We start from the raw sequence: 19019 nt of genomic DNA, 5'->3' as shown, positions 1-19019 counted from the left end.
TAAAGCCCTGGGCTATTTTGTGCCTCTCCCAATAAATATCAATCACTTGTGTGATACAGTACTTATGGAGGTTTGTAGTTGCCCATAATACCAGCAGAATTTCAAGTGTGAGTAATATTCATAAATATACAGAATGCCTGGTACTGACCTATTGTATTAAAGGTTTAGGAATTCTATCTCCTAGACAGTTACTATGATTGGCATTTAAAAATGCTTAAAAGTAGCAAATACATGTTAGTTAATTTACAAACATGTTCAAGTTGCTTCCAGGATAGAATTCTAGCACATTGTTAAATGCATAACAATAAATGTTCCAAGTGGAATTAACTCAGACCAAATTTCCAAGTTCTTTGAAATCATTTAAGAAAAAACTAGATAAACAATTGTTGAGGAACCTACCACATGGGGGTCAATCCTAAATGCAGATAAATGTTGATTGATTGATTGACCTATTTACCAAGTTCATTCACCATTTCTTATGTTTTAATGATCATCAAACTTTGATAAAATACTGGCAATCAATTGAAATGGACAATACAGAGAGGACCAGCTTACATGGTTGAGTATATGTTTTTAAAATGGTGAATGGGCTTTGTTATTTTAAAGAGTACTGTTCTTGAATGCTGGCCTGAGTAGCTCATACCGTAGAACACTGGCCTGAGCTAAAGTTGGCGGTTTCAATCCCGATTCAATCCATTGGTATTTGAAGGTGCTCCAATTTTTTTAGCTGGAACAGACCAGTGAGTGAAAATGCTTACTACCAAAACATTTGATTAATTTGTGATTGTAACATTTTCTGCAGTTGGTGCATTGGCTCAAGCTGTTCGTTCATAAAAATTATAGTTAGCTTGTCTTCATGAGATAATTGTACCATACATTTCATACTTTTAAGTTAACTTTCAAGTTCAGAGATTACTGCACAAGAGCTAAAGTTCTTTCTTGTGATGCTGTTGTACGAGAAAATACATATTGGATATACGGGGTTAATCAACTACCTTGCTACCATACAGAACAGCTTCATCACATCGATAATGACATAAGTTTTTACAAATGATGGTATAAACTAGGCATGTAATTACTACTGTTAGAGCATTCAACAGTGTGTTAAAACTGGGCCATAATGCTGTAACGTACAAGCAATATTTTGAAGTGAAAACCTCTGTGTCTTAATTGAATACAGAGTTATAAGGCAACAAGTTACAAGCTACATTGACCTTGTTAAACTGCATCATGTATCCACCGAACCTGAACAAAGAGTAAGGGTAGGCTGCCAGTCAGTACAAGGGAATTGCTATATCCAGATAAGGCATGGGCAGTGGGTGGTGTAGAGGCGTAACATTTTATTACCAACATAAACCTCTGTTTCTATATCGGCAGGATTCTGTGCACTCAACTCTACCTATTACTTGATTGAATAGGTACAGCATAACAAGCAATGGTATACACAATATGTTAGTCCATAGTGTTTATGTTGCAAAATCGACTCTATAAAACTTCATTATAAGGATATTTGAGACTTGTGGAATATCTTATCTTCATGAATACAAAATAGCTGTATGGAATTATGTAGGTAGGTACCTGGCTCAACGTGTACCTTAATCTAATTCATGGATAAGACTCTGACCTGGTTGCCTTTCATCCACACACTTTCCCTACATGCTTACAAATGGATCATCGGTGACCAGAGCCTCAACCCCATGCTCCTTATCAGATCCCCTCTTTTCCTGGTTTCCTTTAACTTCCATGGCTTCTGGAGAACCTACTTCTCCCTCCTCCCTTCTCTACCTCTCACTACCCTGTTCCACCTCCCTCTCCGTATCCTCTACTCTACATTTCCCTTTCGTCTTGCCTCGCACCTCCTCTGTAACACATCTCTGATCTCAATCTTCCCACTGCTAACAAAGCTGCAGCGACTCATACTCATTCCTCACGGATACCTCTCTTGGGCCCTTAGCCGTAGATTTCCTTGGCCTTAAAACATTAGCCCACCTGTCTTCCACAACCTCTCCCCTTCCTTCCCCTCTCTCCTGCATATCTACCATAAACTATACATTGATTGAGGGAGACTTATCTTCATTCCTGACCTCCTTTCCTTAAACTTGTTATTGCTTTCCTCATCTTCCTGAATGAAAGCAAGATACCACACTAATAACTACACTACAATTCTAAACTGCACTTATGAGTATCTTAATTTCAACAAGTTAACAGAAATAATAAAAATGTGGTTAAAACTGAACACTTAGATTATTACAGCTTGTAGATTACTTATTTTTTCCTACTACATGTGGCTGAAGTTGAAACTGTCCTTAAATGCTTAAATAGAAAAGAGGATGTCTACAATAATTTCTCTAAAAACTTCCATCAGAACTACACCGGAGACTTTAAGTGCAGTTATCAGGATACAGGAAGAATAGTAGAACGTATTTTCCCTGTTGAATCCTTTTACTGGTCTCCATGTGCAGCCCTGCATCCTACATCAGTTTGCTTCCCAAGTACTTGAAGCTCGCCATAATTTCATGGTCTTAACCCTTTATTTTTATAATTCCCTTCCCTTCCTTTCCCCATCTCCTAGTCAACACCACTGTCTTCCTCATTTACATGCTGATTTTCATTCTGTAATTTTCAGTAACCTCACTCAGTATGCTGAGTTGCCCTTGTGCTTCCTCTCTTTTTGCTCCCCTTATCACAGTATAATCTGCTAATAGAATTATCTTCAGCTCCTTGTCCCCATATTTTACCTTTGCCTCCTTTACAATTTTGTCCATAACTATTATGAATAACAGCAGTAACAGCATACTTCATTATTGTAGCCCACTTCCATTCCCAAACCACTCTGTTCTCCCCGTGTCTGGATACTGCTGGAACAGTTTTTGTACATTGCTTGCAAATGTTCTGTCATTTGTTTTTCTAATTGTTTCCATTCCAATACTTTCCATAGCTTTACTCTGGGTACACGATCGTAAGCATTTTCTAAATCAAGGAATGTCATCGCCATCTCTCTTCTGTATACCTAATGTTCTTCAATTAACTGCCTCACACTGAAGATGGGGTCTAGTGTTGATCTTCCATTTTGAAAACTATATTGCTCTTCTTGCAATTGTCCTCCTACTGTTGTTCTCATTCTCTTTTCTAGTACCCTTTCAAATATTTTAGCTACCTGGTATATGAGTGTGATTCCTCAATAATTATAACATATTTCCTTTTCCCCCTTTTTAAATATGTCAATCAATCAATACTGATCAGCATTTAGGGCAGTCGCCCAGGTGGCAGATTCCCTCTCTGTTCTCCTAGCCTTTTCTTAAACGATTTCAATGACATTGGAAATTTATTGAACATCTGACTTGGTGAGTTATTCCAATCCCTAACTCCCCTTCTATAAATGAATATTTGCCCCAATTTGTCCTCTTGTATTCCAACTTTATCTTCATATTGTGATCTGTCCTACTTTTAAAGATGCCACTCAAACTTATTCGTCTACTAATATCATTCCACGCCATTTCTCCTCTGACAGCTCAGCACATACCACTCAATCGAGCAGCTCGTCTCCTTTCTCCCAGTTCTTCCAAGCCCAAACTTTGCAACATTTTTGTAACACTACTCTTTTGTTGGAAATCGCCCAGAAGAAATCGAGCTGCTTTTTCTTTGGATTTTTTCCAGTTCTTGAATCAAGTAATCCTGGTGAGGGTCCCATACACAGGAACCATACTCTACTTGGGGTCTTACCAGAGACTTATAGGCCCTCTCCTTTACATCCTTACTACAACCCCTAAACACCCTCATAACCTTGTGCAGAGATTTGTATCCTTTATTTACAATCTCATTTATGTGATTACCCCAATGAAGATCTTTACTTAGGGTATATTAACATCCAGATACTTACAATGATCCCCAAAAGGAACTTTCACCCCATCAACGCAGTAATTAAAACTGAGAGGACTTCTCCTATTTCTGAAACTCACAACCTGACTTTTAACCCCGTTTATCATCGTACCATTGCCTACTGTCCATCTCACAACATTATTGAGGTCATTTTGCAGTTGCTCACAATCTTGTAACTTATTTATTACTCTATAGTGAATATCATCATCCGCAAAAAGCCTTACCTCTGATTCCACTCCTTTACTCGTATCATCTATATATATAAAATAACTTGTCCTGACTGACTGACTGACTGATTCATCATCGCCGAGCCAAAACTACTGGACATAAAGAAATGAAATTTTGTGGATATATTCATATTAAGATGTAGGTGCTCGCTAAGGGAGGATTTTTGGATGTTCTGTCGCTAAGGGGGTGAAAAGGGGGGTGAAATTTTAAAACGAGTGTATCTGTATCTCAAAACTTTGAAAGTTTACACATGTAAAAATCGGTATTTAGAATCTGCATTAAAAATACACATATTTTTTTCTTTTCGGAAAATCCCAATAGGAGGGGTGAAAAGGTGGTTGAATGCCTTTTAATGAGGATACTTATATCTCAGAAACTGAAGATATTACAGATCTAAAAATTGGTGTTTGCGAACTCCTTTAAAAATAAACAAATATGATTTTTTTTGTTTTTGGAAAATCCAATTAATGGGGGTGAAAAGCGGGTGAATTTTTAAAACGAGTGTATCTATATCGCAAAACTTTTAAAGTTTATAGATGTAACAATTGGTATTTAGAATCTCCTTCAAAAATACACATATTTTTTCTTTTCGGAAAATCCCAATAGGAAGGGTTCAAAAGGGTGAAAAAAAAAGGGTTGAATGCCTTTAATGAGGATACTGATATCTCAATAGCTGAAGATGTTACAGATGTGAAATTTGGTATTTGGAATTTCCTTTAAAAATAAAGGAATACATATTTTTTGTTTTTGGAAATCCACCTAAAGGGGGGAGGGAAATTGAAAAATTAGCTGAATTATTTGTATGAGGGTACTATTATCTCAAAAATGAAAGATTTTGCAGACCTGAAAATTGGTACCTATTTGGAATCTGCTTTAAAATTAAACAAACGTGTATTCTCGGAAAATCCAATGATGGTGGGGGAGGTGAAAAATTGAAAAATTAATTGAATTAATTGTATGAGGATACTTACATCTAATAAAAACTAAAGTTGTTATAGACGTAAAAATTGATATTTGGATCTCCTTTAAAAGCAAAAACAAAAAAGCGGTTTTGGGTGAAATCATTTTGGGGGAGTGAGTGAAATGGAGTTGGATTCATTTTATGTGGACATATATCTCAAAACTAAAATGTTAGTCGTGATAATTGGTATAGAAGACCCTTTACTATTAAAGAGATAGGTATATTTTGCTGGAAAATTCACTTAAGGAGAGTGGGGGAGTGTGAAAGGAAGTGAAAAAAGTGAATTCTTTTTATGGGGATACTTATATCTCAGAACTGAGGTAATAGACGTAAACATTGGTATTTGGAATCTCCTTTAAATATAAATATAAATCAATTAACGGCGGTGGGGTGAAAAAGGAGTTGAGACCAATTGATTTTACTGTTCATAATGTACTTATTCTGATCATAAACTGATCATTTTTAATCTTTCCTGGGTTCGTTTTCAAGAGCCATCATTTTTGTTAATAGAGCGTAAAGTTAGATTACAGTAGATTCTCCTGGCATATAAATAAAAATGTAACCACATTTGAAATAAACAATAGGAATGATATTGACCGTGCAATAAGGTCAATAATTCACGGAAGTATGTCATTCATGTCGCTAGAAATCTCGCGCACTTGCCTACGCGAGACGATGGTGCTGGTCACATTGTGAGCAATGACAATGGCAGAGAATGTAATTTACCGCCAAGTAGCGGTCTTGCATCTTGCTGTGGGTTCCAGACCATCAATAATAATAATAATAATAATAATAATAATAATAATAATAATGTTCTGGACTGTCGTCAAAATGTGCGGACCGTGCTGGAAACGGGTCCTGGCCGGGTAACGACCACGATTGTAGTCCGGCCGCGGGTTCAGTAAATGAAATGAAGTGGCGTATGGCTTTTAGTGCCGGGAGTGTCCGAGGACAAGTTCGGCTCGCCAGATGCAGGTCTTTTGATTTGACTCCCGTAGGTGACCTGCGCGTCATGGCGGGTTCAGTACCGCCAAGGCACCCAAGAAGACACCACACCGGATCTCCTCAAGGATTTGATCCATATTAAAATGCTTATAGGAAAAGATGGCAAAGATTTAGGTACCCAACTGGCCAGGTGGAATACCTGGACCTAGCCCGAGAAGTACGAAATCAATTGCTGGAAAGAAAAATTGGAAAATGGGAGGAACTTTGCCGTTATCTCTCCGAAAACGAGTCAGATCACGAATTTTGGTGGATTCTCTCTGAAAACAAGTCAGATCGCGAATTTCGGCAGATTATATATAAAATGTTAAGCATTCAATTATAAATTTCATTATAGTACCGTAGCGAAGCACGGGTATCTTGCTAGTTTATATATATAAGAAAACATAAAGGTCCAATAATACTGCCTTGAGGAATTCCCCTTCTTAAAGGAGAACACAACACAAAAATCAAGTTTCCTCAGAATCAAAGAGTGTATCGGACAGTGTTCAACTATATATTTGCTTTTGCTGTGCGCCGCTCCGCAGGCCGATGAACTAAGGAAACACGAGTAGCTGTGACATCACTGCACTGTAAGTGCTGAGCGAGCCATCCAGTTGATTATTGCAGCCGCTCTTCCGTTTACTTGAAGTGTTGTTTATTATAATAGTGCGGTGACTGTTTGTCAAAATGCCTTCTTGTAGTGTGTACGGCTGTAACAACACAATGAGTAGAAACCGAGAGTGTAGTGAGAAAGAAATACATTTCCATAGGTTTCCAAATCGAAGTAAGTCGCCTCAAAGGTTTAGCAGTTTGGTACAATTTTGCAAGAGGAAACACTTTTCTCCTGGTAAGGGAGCTACTGTGTACTCAGTGCATTTTAAAAATACAGACTATGACGAAACGCAACTTTTGAAAATGAAGGCGATGCCTACGGAAAAGCTGCAATGTCCGAAATTAAGCCAGGGTCTGTTCCTTCAATAAGATGTCTGGCGTCGACAGATGGAGATACTTCTCAGGCAGGAATGCTAATTCATACGGAAGCCGCTTCACAAAATACACTGTGGGAGTACTCGTCAGAAACTAAAAAGAGCAGGACGGAAAGGTATGAGGCTAAAAGACGAATGGAGTTCGTTGACACAGTATTAAACGAAAGTGATAACGATAATGATGTACACAATGTTCAGAATATGAGAGAAAATATTTCACCAGATAGACACGAATGTAGTGTAGAAATACAGTGTGAGTTAGGAAGTGAGATAGCTAGAAAATACTTTGACGTTGCAACTTCCGGCACAGCCATGAACATTGACGTAATGAGAGAACAGTTGAATGGCAGTTTCTATGAACCAGATGAAAGTGACAGTGAAAGTTATATTAGTGATACTGATAACGAACACACTCAGGACAATGTACATATTACAGGTTCATATTTCTTCGTAGTGGGGACAAATTTGCTCACACTTTTTGAAATTTGTTACATTTGTAAAAGTAAAGTGAAAAACATTTCACATTACATTAAAGGGACTATGTTGTGCATAAAATCACTTTGCGATTGTGGTAATAAAGTCCGTTGGTATTCTCAACCTATGGAAGGAAAGAAACCGGAAACAAATGTCCTAATATCATCAGCATTATTGTTGTCAGGCATTCTGTTTGAACCTTTTCGGTCATTCTGCAAGTCCATTAACTTACATATGATGTCACAAACTGTATATGATAGAATTATTCATAGAGTAACTGGCCCGATAGTGGAGGGTGCTTGGGATCAAGAAAGGACTAATGTTATTGATTGTTTGAAAAGCAGTGCCAAACCCATTTGGTTAGCCGGAGATGGCCAGTACAATTCTCCCGGCTTTACAGCCAAATATTTAGTGTATTCACTAACGGATATAAATACAGGCCGCATAGCTCATTTGGAACTTGTTCAGAGAGTGATGGTGAAAGGTGATCTTGAAAGAGCTGCATGTGAAATCGCGATGAGGAAGATTGTACAAGAAGAAAATTGTAATATAAAACTCTTCCTTTCTGATAGACACAAAGGAGTAAGGTATTTACTGAGAATGCAGTATCCTGATATTGAACATGAATTTGATGTTTGGCACATATCATAAAGTCTAATGAAAAAGATGAAAGCTCTTGATAAAAATCATCCAGAAGTTGAAGCGTGGAAGGCCAGTATAAATAATCATTTATGGTGAGCAGCACAAACATGGAATGGAAACAGTTCTGTGTTAATCGATAAATTTACGTCAATTTTGCACCACGTAAAAAATGAGCATAAGTGGTTAGAAAACAGTGAATGGAAATCCTGTGAGCATGATACATTAATGGAGGAGGAAGAGAGAAAGAAAATGCGGTTTAAAGGAATTTCAAGTTCATATGAAGCCTTGAAGAAAATAGTTTTACACAAATATTTTTTTTTAAGATGTGGAACGTATAAAACACTACGTTCACACCGGAAGCCTAGAAAGTTATCACAACCTTCATTTGAAATATGCTCCTAAAAGAGTTAATTTCTCGTACAGTACTAAATACTCGAAATCAACAGAAATATGAGGCGTCATTTCCCGCTCTCCATCTGCTACTGCAGTGTTCTTCTGTTGCCAGTGTTAGTGGGCTTATTTTTATTTATAATGGATGTAAATATCATTCGTCCGTATCAGTATGAGCCAGAACGAATGAAGTTTGCTGATGTCCATTCAGTTAGCGATCTTGACATGGATATGCTAAACACTACAGGCCGTGCCGGCACGCAGATTTGGTGTAAATGTAATGAGTGTACCATCATGGATACGGATGGAGAAAGTGTATGCTGTTGTGAATTAGACAATGTAAAAACAGTGAAATCTGAGAAATTTATATGTATAACAAGAAATCCCTCATTTACAAGGCTTATTTTAGACCTGAAGTATTGACAATGACAAGGCATAACATCAGCTTAAAAACAAAGAACATGGCAAGGAAACGTTTACTGACAGCTTTAAATCCATCAAATAGAACTTGGCATTTTATTTGTTACAAACAGTTCACTTCGTGGGTAAATTCATGGACTGCGATTGGTAAAAAGAACAGAGTTGTCATACCATCATGTGTTGTCAACACCATAAGGAACACAATTCTGGAACCCGATGGCACCTACGTGGGCTTCAAGCTGTAAATGAAAAAATGAAATGAAAACAATAGAATTATGTAAGTTTCCTAAGCTTGTATGATAAATATTGATAATGTATTATTTTGACGTGAAGTACGGTACCTCATTTATTGTTGAGAGTGAAATCGTGAGAAGTGCTTCTTGATCAGGTCGTCATTGGAAGGTTGATGTATTGGAGCAATGTTCTTAGGCAGTTACAGATCCACTGCTTGATCTTCAGGTGAGGCTCTACTATAGTTAGTTTGCAAGAGATTTATTTTGTTCATTATTGCCTTCTTCCATCCATCGCTTGACATAGAGGCACCGGATTAACGGCATTGTTATTACATTCCCATAATACATATTTAGCAATGAATAACGAAATATGTTTTTTTTGTGTTGTGTTCTCCTTTAATTATTACAGGGTCAGATAAAGCTTTGCCTACTCTAATTCTCTGAGATCTTTTTTCTAGAAATATAGCAACCCATTCAGTCACATTTTGTCTAGTCTATTTGCACTCATTTTGCCAGTAGTCTCCCATGATCCACCCTATCAAATGCTTTAGACAGATCAATCGCGATACAGTCCATTTGACCTCCAGAATCCAAAATATCTGCTATATCTTGCTGGAATCCTACAAGTTGAGCTTCAGTGGAATAACCTTTCCTAAAACTGAATTGCCTTCTATCGAACCGGTTATTAATTTCGCAAACATGTCTAATGTAATCAGAAAGAATGCCTTCCCAAAGCTTACATACAATGCATGTCAAACTTACTGGCCTGTAATTTTCAGCTTTATGTCTATCACCCCTTCCTTTATACACAGGGGCTACTATAGCAACTCTCCATTCATTTGGTTATAGCTCCTTCAACCAAACAATAATCAAATAAGTACTTCAGATATGGTACTATATCTCAACCCATTGTCTTTAGCATATCCCCAGAAATCTGATCAATTCCAGCCACTTTTCTAGTTTTCAACTTTTGTATTTTATTGTAAATATCATTGTTATATGTAAATTTTAATACTTCTTTAGCATTAGTCCCCTCCTCTATCTGGACATTCTCGTTGTAACCAACAATCTTTACATACTGCTGACTGAATACTTCTGCCTTTTGAAGATCCTCACATACACACTCTCCTTGTTCATTAATGATTCCTGCAATGTCCTTCTTGGAACCTGTTTCTGCCTTAAAGTACCTATACATACCCTTCCATTTTTCACTAAAATTTGTTTGACTGCCAATTATGCTTGCCATTATGTTATCCTTAGCTGCCTTCTTAGCTAGATTCAATTTCCTAGTAGCTTCCTTCAATTTCTCCTTACTTCCACAGCCATTTCTAACTCTGTTTCTTTCCAATCTGCACCTCCTTTTTAGTCTCTTTATTTCTCTATTATAATAAGGTGATATTATTACTCCTTATCTCCAGTCATTTGGTATTGTACCAATTTTCTTTCCAAATAAATGTAAAATAGCCCATACAGCCATTGAAACCAAAAAGGTCCTGCTGCTTTTATCATTTCCTCAGACAATTAATCCAGTCCTGCTACTTTTTCCACTTTCATTCTTTTGATTGCAGTTTCCACTTCTTCCATTGTGATTTCACTCTGATTTTATTTCCTCACACTCTACCTCTATCATCTCATCTCCAAATCTTACATTCAGGAGTTCATCAAAGTAATCTTTCTATCTTCTCTGGTTATGTTATTTTCTCTCCTCCTTTCCCTTTCGCCTGCTTTGTGTAGGCTCTATCTTTACTCTTCCTTCTTACAAGTCCATATACAGTAGCATCCTTATACAACTATACACATCCTCTTCCAACTCGTATGTAAATCCTTCCCAGCTTTCCTTTTTTTCTTCACTTACTACTTTCTTGTACCTTCTTTTCATTTCCTGATACATTCTTCTGCTTCCTTTCATTTTACCCCTATTCCATAATTGCTGTGCTTTCTTATTTTTCACCTCTTCCTTTACCCTCTCATTCCACCGTTGGGTCTCTTTAGTTTTCACTCTTTCAGCTATTCTGCCGCAAGTGCACTCTGCACAGCTTACAAAGGCCTTCTTGAACTTCCACGCTCTCCACCTCATTTCTGGGTGTATGTTGTTTCAATTCATTTTGGAATTTTTCTTCTACTTCCATTTCTTTTAATTTCTATACTTTTATTTTCTTCTCTCTTATTTCATTCCATTTTCACTATTCTTCCTACTTTCTTTTTTGCTAACACTACTCTGTGGTCTTCATCAAAGGCTACCGTATTTCTGGAAAGGCTCTTTACAACTATGAACTGTCTACAATATGCTCTCTCCTAACTAACCCCATGGAACTACAGCCCTGAAGGGCCTTGGCTTACTAAGCGACCGCTGCTCAACCCAAAGGCCTGCAGATTATGAAGTGTCGTGTGATAAGCACAACGAATCCTCTCGGCCATTATTCTTGGCTTTCTAGACCGGGGCCGCTATCTCGCCCTCAGATAGCTCCTCAACTCTAATCACGTAGACAGAATGGACCTCGAACCAGCCCTCAGATCCAGGTAAAAATCCCTGACCTGGCTGGGAATTGAACCCGAGGCCTCCGGGTAAGAGGGAGGCATGCTCTTTCCACCAAGAAGTAAGCAAGTACTGTCATTGCCATCACTTAACCCATTTCTCATACAAAAATCCAATTTCTCTCCCTCTTCATTCCTCTTTCCATATCTAAAATCTAATTACTTCTTCCATTCCTTTTCTGTTGTATCCCAACATTGTATTACAGTCTCCCATGTCATTTCCACATCCTGTAATTTAATTCTCCATTGACCGGGCGAGTTGGCCGTGCGCGTAGAGGTGCGCGGCTGTGAGCTTGCATCCGGGAGATAGTAGGTTCGAATCCCACTATCGGCAGCCCTGAAGATGGTTTTCTGTGGTTTCCCATTTTCACACCAGGCAAATGCTGGGGCTGAACCTTAATTAAGGCCACGGCCGCTTCCTTCAAACTCCTAGGCCTTTCCTATCCCATCGTCACCGTAAGACCTATCTGTGTCGGTGCGACGTAAAGCCCCTAGCAAAAAATAAAATAAAAAAAAAATTCTCCATTGTCTCCAGGAATTTGTTCATATCAGCTTCTTTACATCCAATCTGAGGTGCATACTCTTGGATGAAATCCTTTACTCCATTCTCTGTCCTTACCGAATCTTGATTGTTCTCTCTCTTATGTTAGTCCACTTTATCTACATACTCATCTAAGATCTTCTTGGTTATTATTCCCACTTCATTCTTTGCCTTCTGTCCTCGACTTCAGTGGTGTGTAGTGTATATCCCTTCTGCAACTTCTTCTTTCCTTTTTCTCTCTACTTAACCTCACTCAATCCCATTAGAGCTATATTCTCCTTCTCCATAAAAATCAGTCCCCTCTTCTGACTTCCCAGTCAGTTTCACGAGGTTGATAATCGCAACTTTCATAATGTTCTCTGCTGATAGCCTGCTTCTCACAGTTCCCCCAACACATGAACTGCACGTTGTTTCCAGGGAATGCCCTAGCCTTTTCCGAGACTGATTTAAAAGTGCTATTTTCATTTTAGGCTGTTATTATATTGGGGCCGCCACTCCCAAAGGCATTTCTGTGCTGCTACCTGCAGTGATCATGCTGCTCCTAACATGGAGTACAGACACCTTTTGCAGCCGCCCCTAACTGGAGCAAGATGCTACTCGGTGGGCTTCAGTGTCATTTCCTACACTGAGGAGTCCATCACTCCACCTAAGGAAACTCATCCGCCTAAAGCCATTGGTCACCTTAGGGGATCAGGTTATTTAATGCCTCCCGACACTTGGCACCAAGATGCTAGCTGTACAGTCTATTCATTACCATAGGGGGGTAACCGACTAGGTACAACATTTTACAAAGGTAAAATGAAGCGTATCCTCCTAATTCAATACATGTTTACCTTTGTAAAGTGAAAACGTACAAAATGATTCTAATATCTTGTAATAGGTAAAACATCCTTACTACATCCCTTAAAACTATGAGGAGATCTGTAACCTTTATTTACGATCTCCTGAATGTGGTCACTCCAATGAAGATATTTATTTCCTTACATTATATTATATTGTAATGGTTCTGATCATGCTGAAAAGTGAAACCTTCATGAAATGTGAAATTTTCCTGCACTTTTTCTCATTTTTAGGTGGCATAAACCCAGTGTCTGCTATAGAATTACTTCTAGAACGTGCAGATTTCCTCTTGGAAGCAAACTTTTAGGTATTGGATCAAATAAGCATGAACTTTGTCATACTGTCAGGAACAGTGCATGTTACAAGGTAGTGGATATGTCAATTCATTATTGTGTCTTGTTACTAACCAAGAAGAGTGCTCATGGGAGTCCACTTCGCCATGTGTAGTATCGTGTGCAGCTATATGTCCGCATTTTTGTTTTCGCAAACTGGAGAGAAATATAATAAATTATTCTCTACTCTTTTCTTCTCGTCTTTTCAGAAATTCTTCTAATTCACATGTAAAATATTGAATTATTTTTTCATTGCAGGCATGCTAAGACCCAAGATGTGACTTAACCCAGGGAATTTCTGCAGTCTACTTGCAGCTGTGAGAAAATGGGATTATCTTGGGAGTCTTTCCTTGATAGTGTGTATCAGTGCTGTGATGCTTGTAAACAGAGTGCAGTGGTTGTAAATATTAATGATTCTGGAACTGAATGTGTGATGATGTTTGAGAAAACTGTGGATGTACGTAGGCATAGTGAATGACAAATCTTTTTAAATGAGAATAATGCAGATTTAAAGTGTTTGAGCTTACAATTTTATTTATCATACTTTTCTAATATTTGACTTTTAACTTGACTAAGACCTCCCAATCAATTTTGTCCAAGTAATTACTGGTGTTCAGGTAATGAATCTGATGTATCAAACATCTCTCAAGAGACTGATGCACATATTTTTATAAATGAAGTAAATTTAAAGTGATAGATGATCCAGGAGTGAGTGAGTCAGTCTACATATTTCAGGGTCTGTTCCTTTACATTTTCCTGTTTTGTTTTTTTATTAGAAGAAACCTCATGTATTTAATTGTGCCTTTGCACCATGTCATCATATGGTGTTCAGCTTGACTCTGTCTTCGCAGAGTTGATCTTTCTCAGCAACCATTGAGCCTTCTCCACCAGTTCCTATCATTGACTCATCTGCATTTCTAACCCACCTACTGTTGTAAATCTTAATCTTTTGATAAAAGTTTAATATTGGTGTGTTTGTCCCAGTACCTTAAAATCTTTCAATTTGGAAGAGTTATCTATTAAACTGACAGAAAAATGACTGAGGAACCTGTAAAGGATATTGACACAAGTTTTAATTTGGGTGACAATTGCTGGAGAAGTACTGTCTAGTTAAGTTTCTACAAAGTTAATTCTGTACCTCATTGTACTGATAATCTTGCGTTCCTTCATTGGTGGTTTATTTTTCTATGTGTTATCAAATGCATAGTATTTGAAATCATGACATTTTGTGTATTTATATAATTTAATGAGCTGTGTAAAAATAAAAAAATAAAATAAAAACAGAGATATGTTAATGGAATGGCAGTTGTCTGAATTGCTGTTCTCAATGCAGTTGGTGGGATTTTTGAGAGATTTACTATAATTTTTATTCTTAAACTCTGTTCCCATGCAAGTAAAAGTTTTGGTCTCTTAGTAGACTAAATAAGACAGTTATTCCGTAAATAAACAAAAATATTATAAACACCAAACACTCGATACGTAAATATATTTTTATGTATACATCATTATTTTTAATGTTTGTATGATACTGTAATGGTAAATCAATTCATTGTACTAGATTTTGATGAAGCATATTGTTTGACTGAGTGAAAAATTGATTCTACCAAAGCTCCATACTGTGTTGTTACATTTAATCAAATTGTTACTTCCATTTTAAATTTCATGTTGTATCCACTTTATGAAGTTACAGTAATATTAAAACATTGTCTTCTTCTCCTCCTCCTCCTCCTCCTCCTCCTCCTCCTCCTCCTCCTCCTTCTTCCATTACGCCCTCTATAGGATTATGGGCAGCTTTGCCATGATTTGTGTATACATTTACCCTGCTGTTTTGAGATACAGTACCTACAATTGTAATGATTTCCTTTCCTGTAAGCTTCAACATTCAGTACTAGAAGAAGCTGTATTTTGAGCTATTAGTTATTTATATTAGCTATCTTTGTTTCACATTGTGAAGTCTTCCATATCTTGTTAATGTGTGTTCAAGCACATCTGCCAAACTGATCACAGCACTAGTAAAAACCATTCTCATAAAATCTCATCATCTGTATATTTTAGGTTGTCTTATTGTGTTTAAGACTAATTTATTGTGTATTGTATGTAGAAAGAAAAGTTAATACCAATACATTGTGTATATGCTTACAGCATGTGTTGTAGTTAATACTTTAATTACAGAAATCTATTCAATTTGGCCAATAAACACACATTAGGTCCTTTTAAAACAATCAGCCACCTCTTCAATTATGAATAAGATACCGATGGTGCATTTCTACCAGTGTTTTATACTTGTACTTGATCTACACAGCCTTTAGAAACTTTAAATTTGTTAGGGTAATGTTTTCATATATTGCACACATAATTTGTATACATTTTACATGAATCTAGTAATGTGTCCCATTATTTCTAATAATTTAAATGTTGTCAAATAAATCAATACTGGAAAGATGACTGCATTCTTTTTTATTATTAGTAATGATGACGATAATTGTACACAGGGTTGCAATTTCATTTTTAATGTTAGAAACTATGAGCTTGATAGCTGCAGTCGCTTAAGTGCGGCCATTATCCAGTATTCAGGAGATAATGGGTTTGAACCGCACTGTCGGCAGTCCTGAAGATGGTTTTCTATGGTTACCCATCTTCACACCAGGCAAATGCTGGGGCTGTACCGTAAGTCCACTGCTGCTTCCTTCCCACTCCTAGCCCTTTTCTGTCCCATTGTCACCGTAAGACCTATCTGTGTGGGTGTGACGTAAAGCAACTTGAAAAAAGAAAAATGTTAGAAGCCTTCAACTCTGATATGTCCTTTCAATTTAGTTTGTTCTACCATTCGGGTATCTAATGTAGGATGTTTACCTACCACATGAGGGTTCCAGTAAGTTCAATTAAACTGTAAAATGCAGAATGTTTTATGTGCAAGTGTAAATATTTAAGAAATGAGAGTACAGAAAAACTGCATAATTTATAACTGTTATGATCTTCAGTCTGCCAAAACTAATTTTGAATATATACATTTATAAACTAACAGAAAAAGCAAACGTATGGTAACAGAACTATACCTGAAAAAAGAAACAACTTAATTAAAATGGAATGACACGTTTTGTTTTGAATGAACTCAAATGTCAAGTAACGAACTCTAACACCATATGTATATATACAGGCCAAGCAAAACTAAATTTCCAGAACAGATTTGAAAAGAAAAGAAAAAATGTAAGTACAGTTCCAAAAAAGTTAACGTAAGCCAAAATTGACATAACTGAAATAACTGGTATAATAGGCAGCGCAATAAATGTTTAACAGCCCCTGCATAATTTTTCAAAACAATTTTAATACAATGACAACAACAAGGGGAGCACTAAAAATAAAACGCCTAACATAAGTACAGCATTTCATTGACCTAGACAGGGCGAGGTACGTGGCATTGCAGAAGGTCAACAAACTGACTAGCCAGCTGGACTCTCATTAGTCACAGAGTACCGGTTTTGAAACAACTTGCATTCTATGCTAGAATTGGGGGGAAGTGAGTTCTTAATATTCAAAATATTTTTAATTTTTTTTTAAGTGTGAATTAATAGAATCTGATGTTCTTTCAAGAATAAAACATGTCATTGTATTTTAGGTCGTTTCTTTTCGAGGTATAATTCTGTTACCATAGGTTTTCTTTTTTCAGGTAGTTAATTAATTTATATATTTAAAATTAGTTTTACCAGACTGAAGAACGTAACAGTTATAAAATAAAACTAGAGGACCACTGCTGCTCTGCAGTATTCGTTATGAATAGGTGAAATAACATGTCATAATACAAAATTGCTCCATGTGTTGCCTGGGTACTTTCTTGAATATTTATTTTTAGGGTTTATGTTACCTGTTAATTTTGTGTAAAGTGAATTTTTGTAGATTTCTGTATTGTGGCTATTGATATTTTACAAACTATTTTGTTGTTTTACAGTTATTGTTGTGTGTTACAAGTTTTAGTTTTAGATTATTTCATTTCTAGACATGATATAGGCTTCTGGGCTTATGTTTTGTCATGAAAATAAGGTGAAAATTCCTTACATTTCGCTGAGAACTTTGCTCTGCGTCTTCAGAAGAAAATCTAGTCTGATCAGGAGAAAGGCTTCTCAAACAATGAGGTTGGAATTTAGACGTTATGATAGAAGTGGAAGTGGTACATTCATTCGTCACCAGATGGCTAACCAGATGTGGTACAGCACGTGAAAGTAGGTCCGTGTTGAAGTTCATATTGTCTGGGAAGTAGCCGTTCCTTTCAAACAATTAATAAAAATAGTTGATAATTGTTGAATGACCTGTATAAGTAGAAGTGTTTCAAGAAGGAGAAGAAGAACAACAACTTGATAATTGTATATATTTATGCATTGTGCTATAGATATGCAGCTTTACTAATAAATGGTCTCTAACTTTTATACTAGGTTTATACACTGTTTATATGTAATTTGTTACTAATAAACCACGTATAAGCCTCCTGTGAATGCATCTTTTATAGTTATTCACCAACTTGTTTATACAGACGAGGACCCTTGTACAATCATTGTATAGCAGCGAGTGACTAAAAAGAAATGAGTAATGTTTTTTTTAATGTTATTTACTGTATGCAGTATATATAATTGTGGTGAAATATCCATTTATCCATTAAGAGCACATTGCAGGAGTGGAAAATAACAATGGTCTCTCCAATATTTTTACCAAGGGAGATGTTCAATAAATTTCCAATTTCTTTGCAATCAGTTAAGAAAAAGCTAGGAAAACAGATAGGGAATCTGCCACCTGGGTGACTGCCCTAAATGCAGATCAGTACTGATTGATTTGATTTGAACATAGAAGACAGAACATTTAAGGGTTATGTCAGCTGGAAATGTTCATAAGATAAACACTTTAGGAGGTGGTGCGACCCATTTCTCCAAGGTGACGGAAGTTTTAAAATTAAACATGTATTTACAACGGAGTGTTCAAATTATCATTAACACAGTCAAAAATGACTTATAGAGCCACCTCTAGGATCTTTCATTATCTTGCAATTTTCAGGTTCTCACAGCACTATGGATATGAGTGCGGAATGAGGTTAGTAATTACTATCAGCAATATAATTATCAATATGGAATTTCTTCCTAATTTGAGGACCATTGTGCACCCTTCTGCCTTTCTTCTTTGAACTAAGGAGCCCCACGCATGAGCACGCACTCACAGACTGTACAAACACAATGCACTTGTCCTCAAGAATTGTACATTTATCACTAATTTTTATTTAATCAATATTATACTACTGATAATAATAATAATAATAATAATAATAATAATAATAATAATGTGATTGGCTCTGCGTCCCACTACCTACTTTTACGGTTATTGGGGACACCAAGATGGCAAAATTTAGTCCAGCAGGAGTTCATTTACATGCCAGTAAACCTGCCGACACAAGGCTGGCGTATTTGAGCACCTTCAAATACTATCGCACTGAGCCAGGATCGAACCTGCCAAGTTGGGGTCAGAAAGCCAGCACCTCAGCTGTCTGAGCTGCTCAGCCCAGCATTGATAAAATGAACACTGCACTGCATAAGG

The 19019-nt window shown here is 36.9% G+C and overlaps 1 protein-coding gene across 6 annotated transcripts in view; it reads left to right on the top strand.

The window, feature by feature from the left end:
- Nucleotides 1-17932, top strand: part of Spec2 (CDC42 small effector protein Spec2) — a 485439-nt gene extending 467507 nt beyond the window's left edge. For all 6 annotated transcript variants that reach the window (XM_067140341.2, XM_067140342.2, XM_067140343.2 and 3 more), the window contains one exon: nucleotides 13704-17932. In XM_067140341.2, coding sequence (XP_066996442.1) covers nucleotides 13704-13712 — 9 coding nt within the window. In that variant the 3' untranslated portion in view covers nucleotides 13713-17932. The remainder of the gene's footprint in view (nucleotides 1-13703) is intronic.
- The last annotated feature ends 1087 nt before the right edge of the window (nucleotides 17933-19019 follow it).

This window comes from Anabrus simplex, chromosome 2, assembly GCF_040414725.1.
Source record: "Anabrus simplex isolate iqAnaSimp1 chromosome 2, ASM4041472v1, whole genome shotgun sequence".
Lineage (NCBI taxonomy): Eukaryota > Metazoa > Arthropoda > Insecta > Orthoptera > Tettigoniidae > Anabrus > Anabrus simplex.
This window is presented reverse-complemented; position numbering and strand designations above follow the sequence as displayed.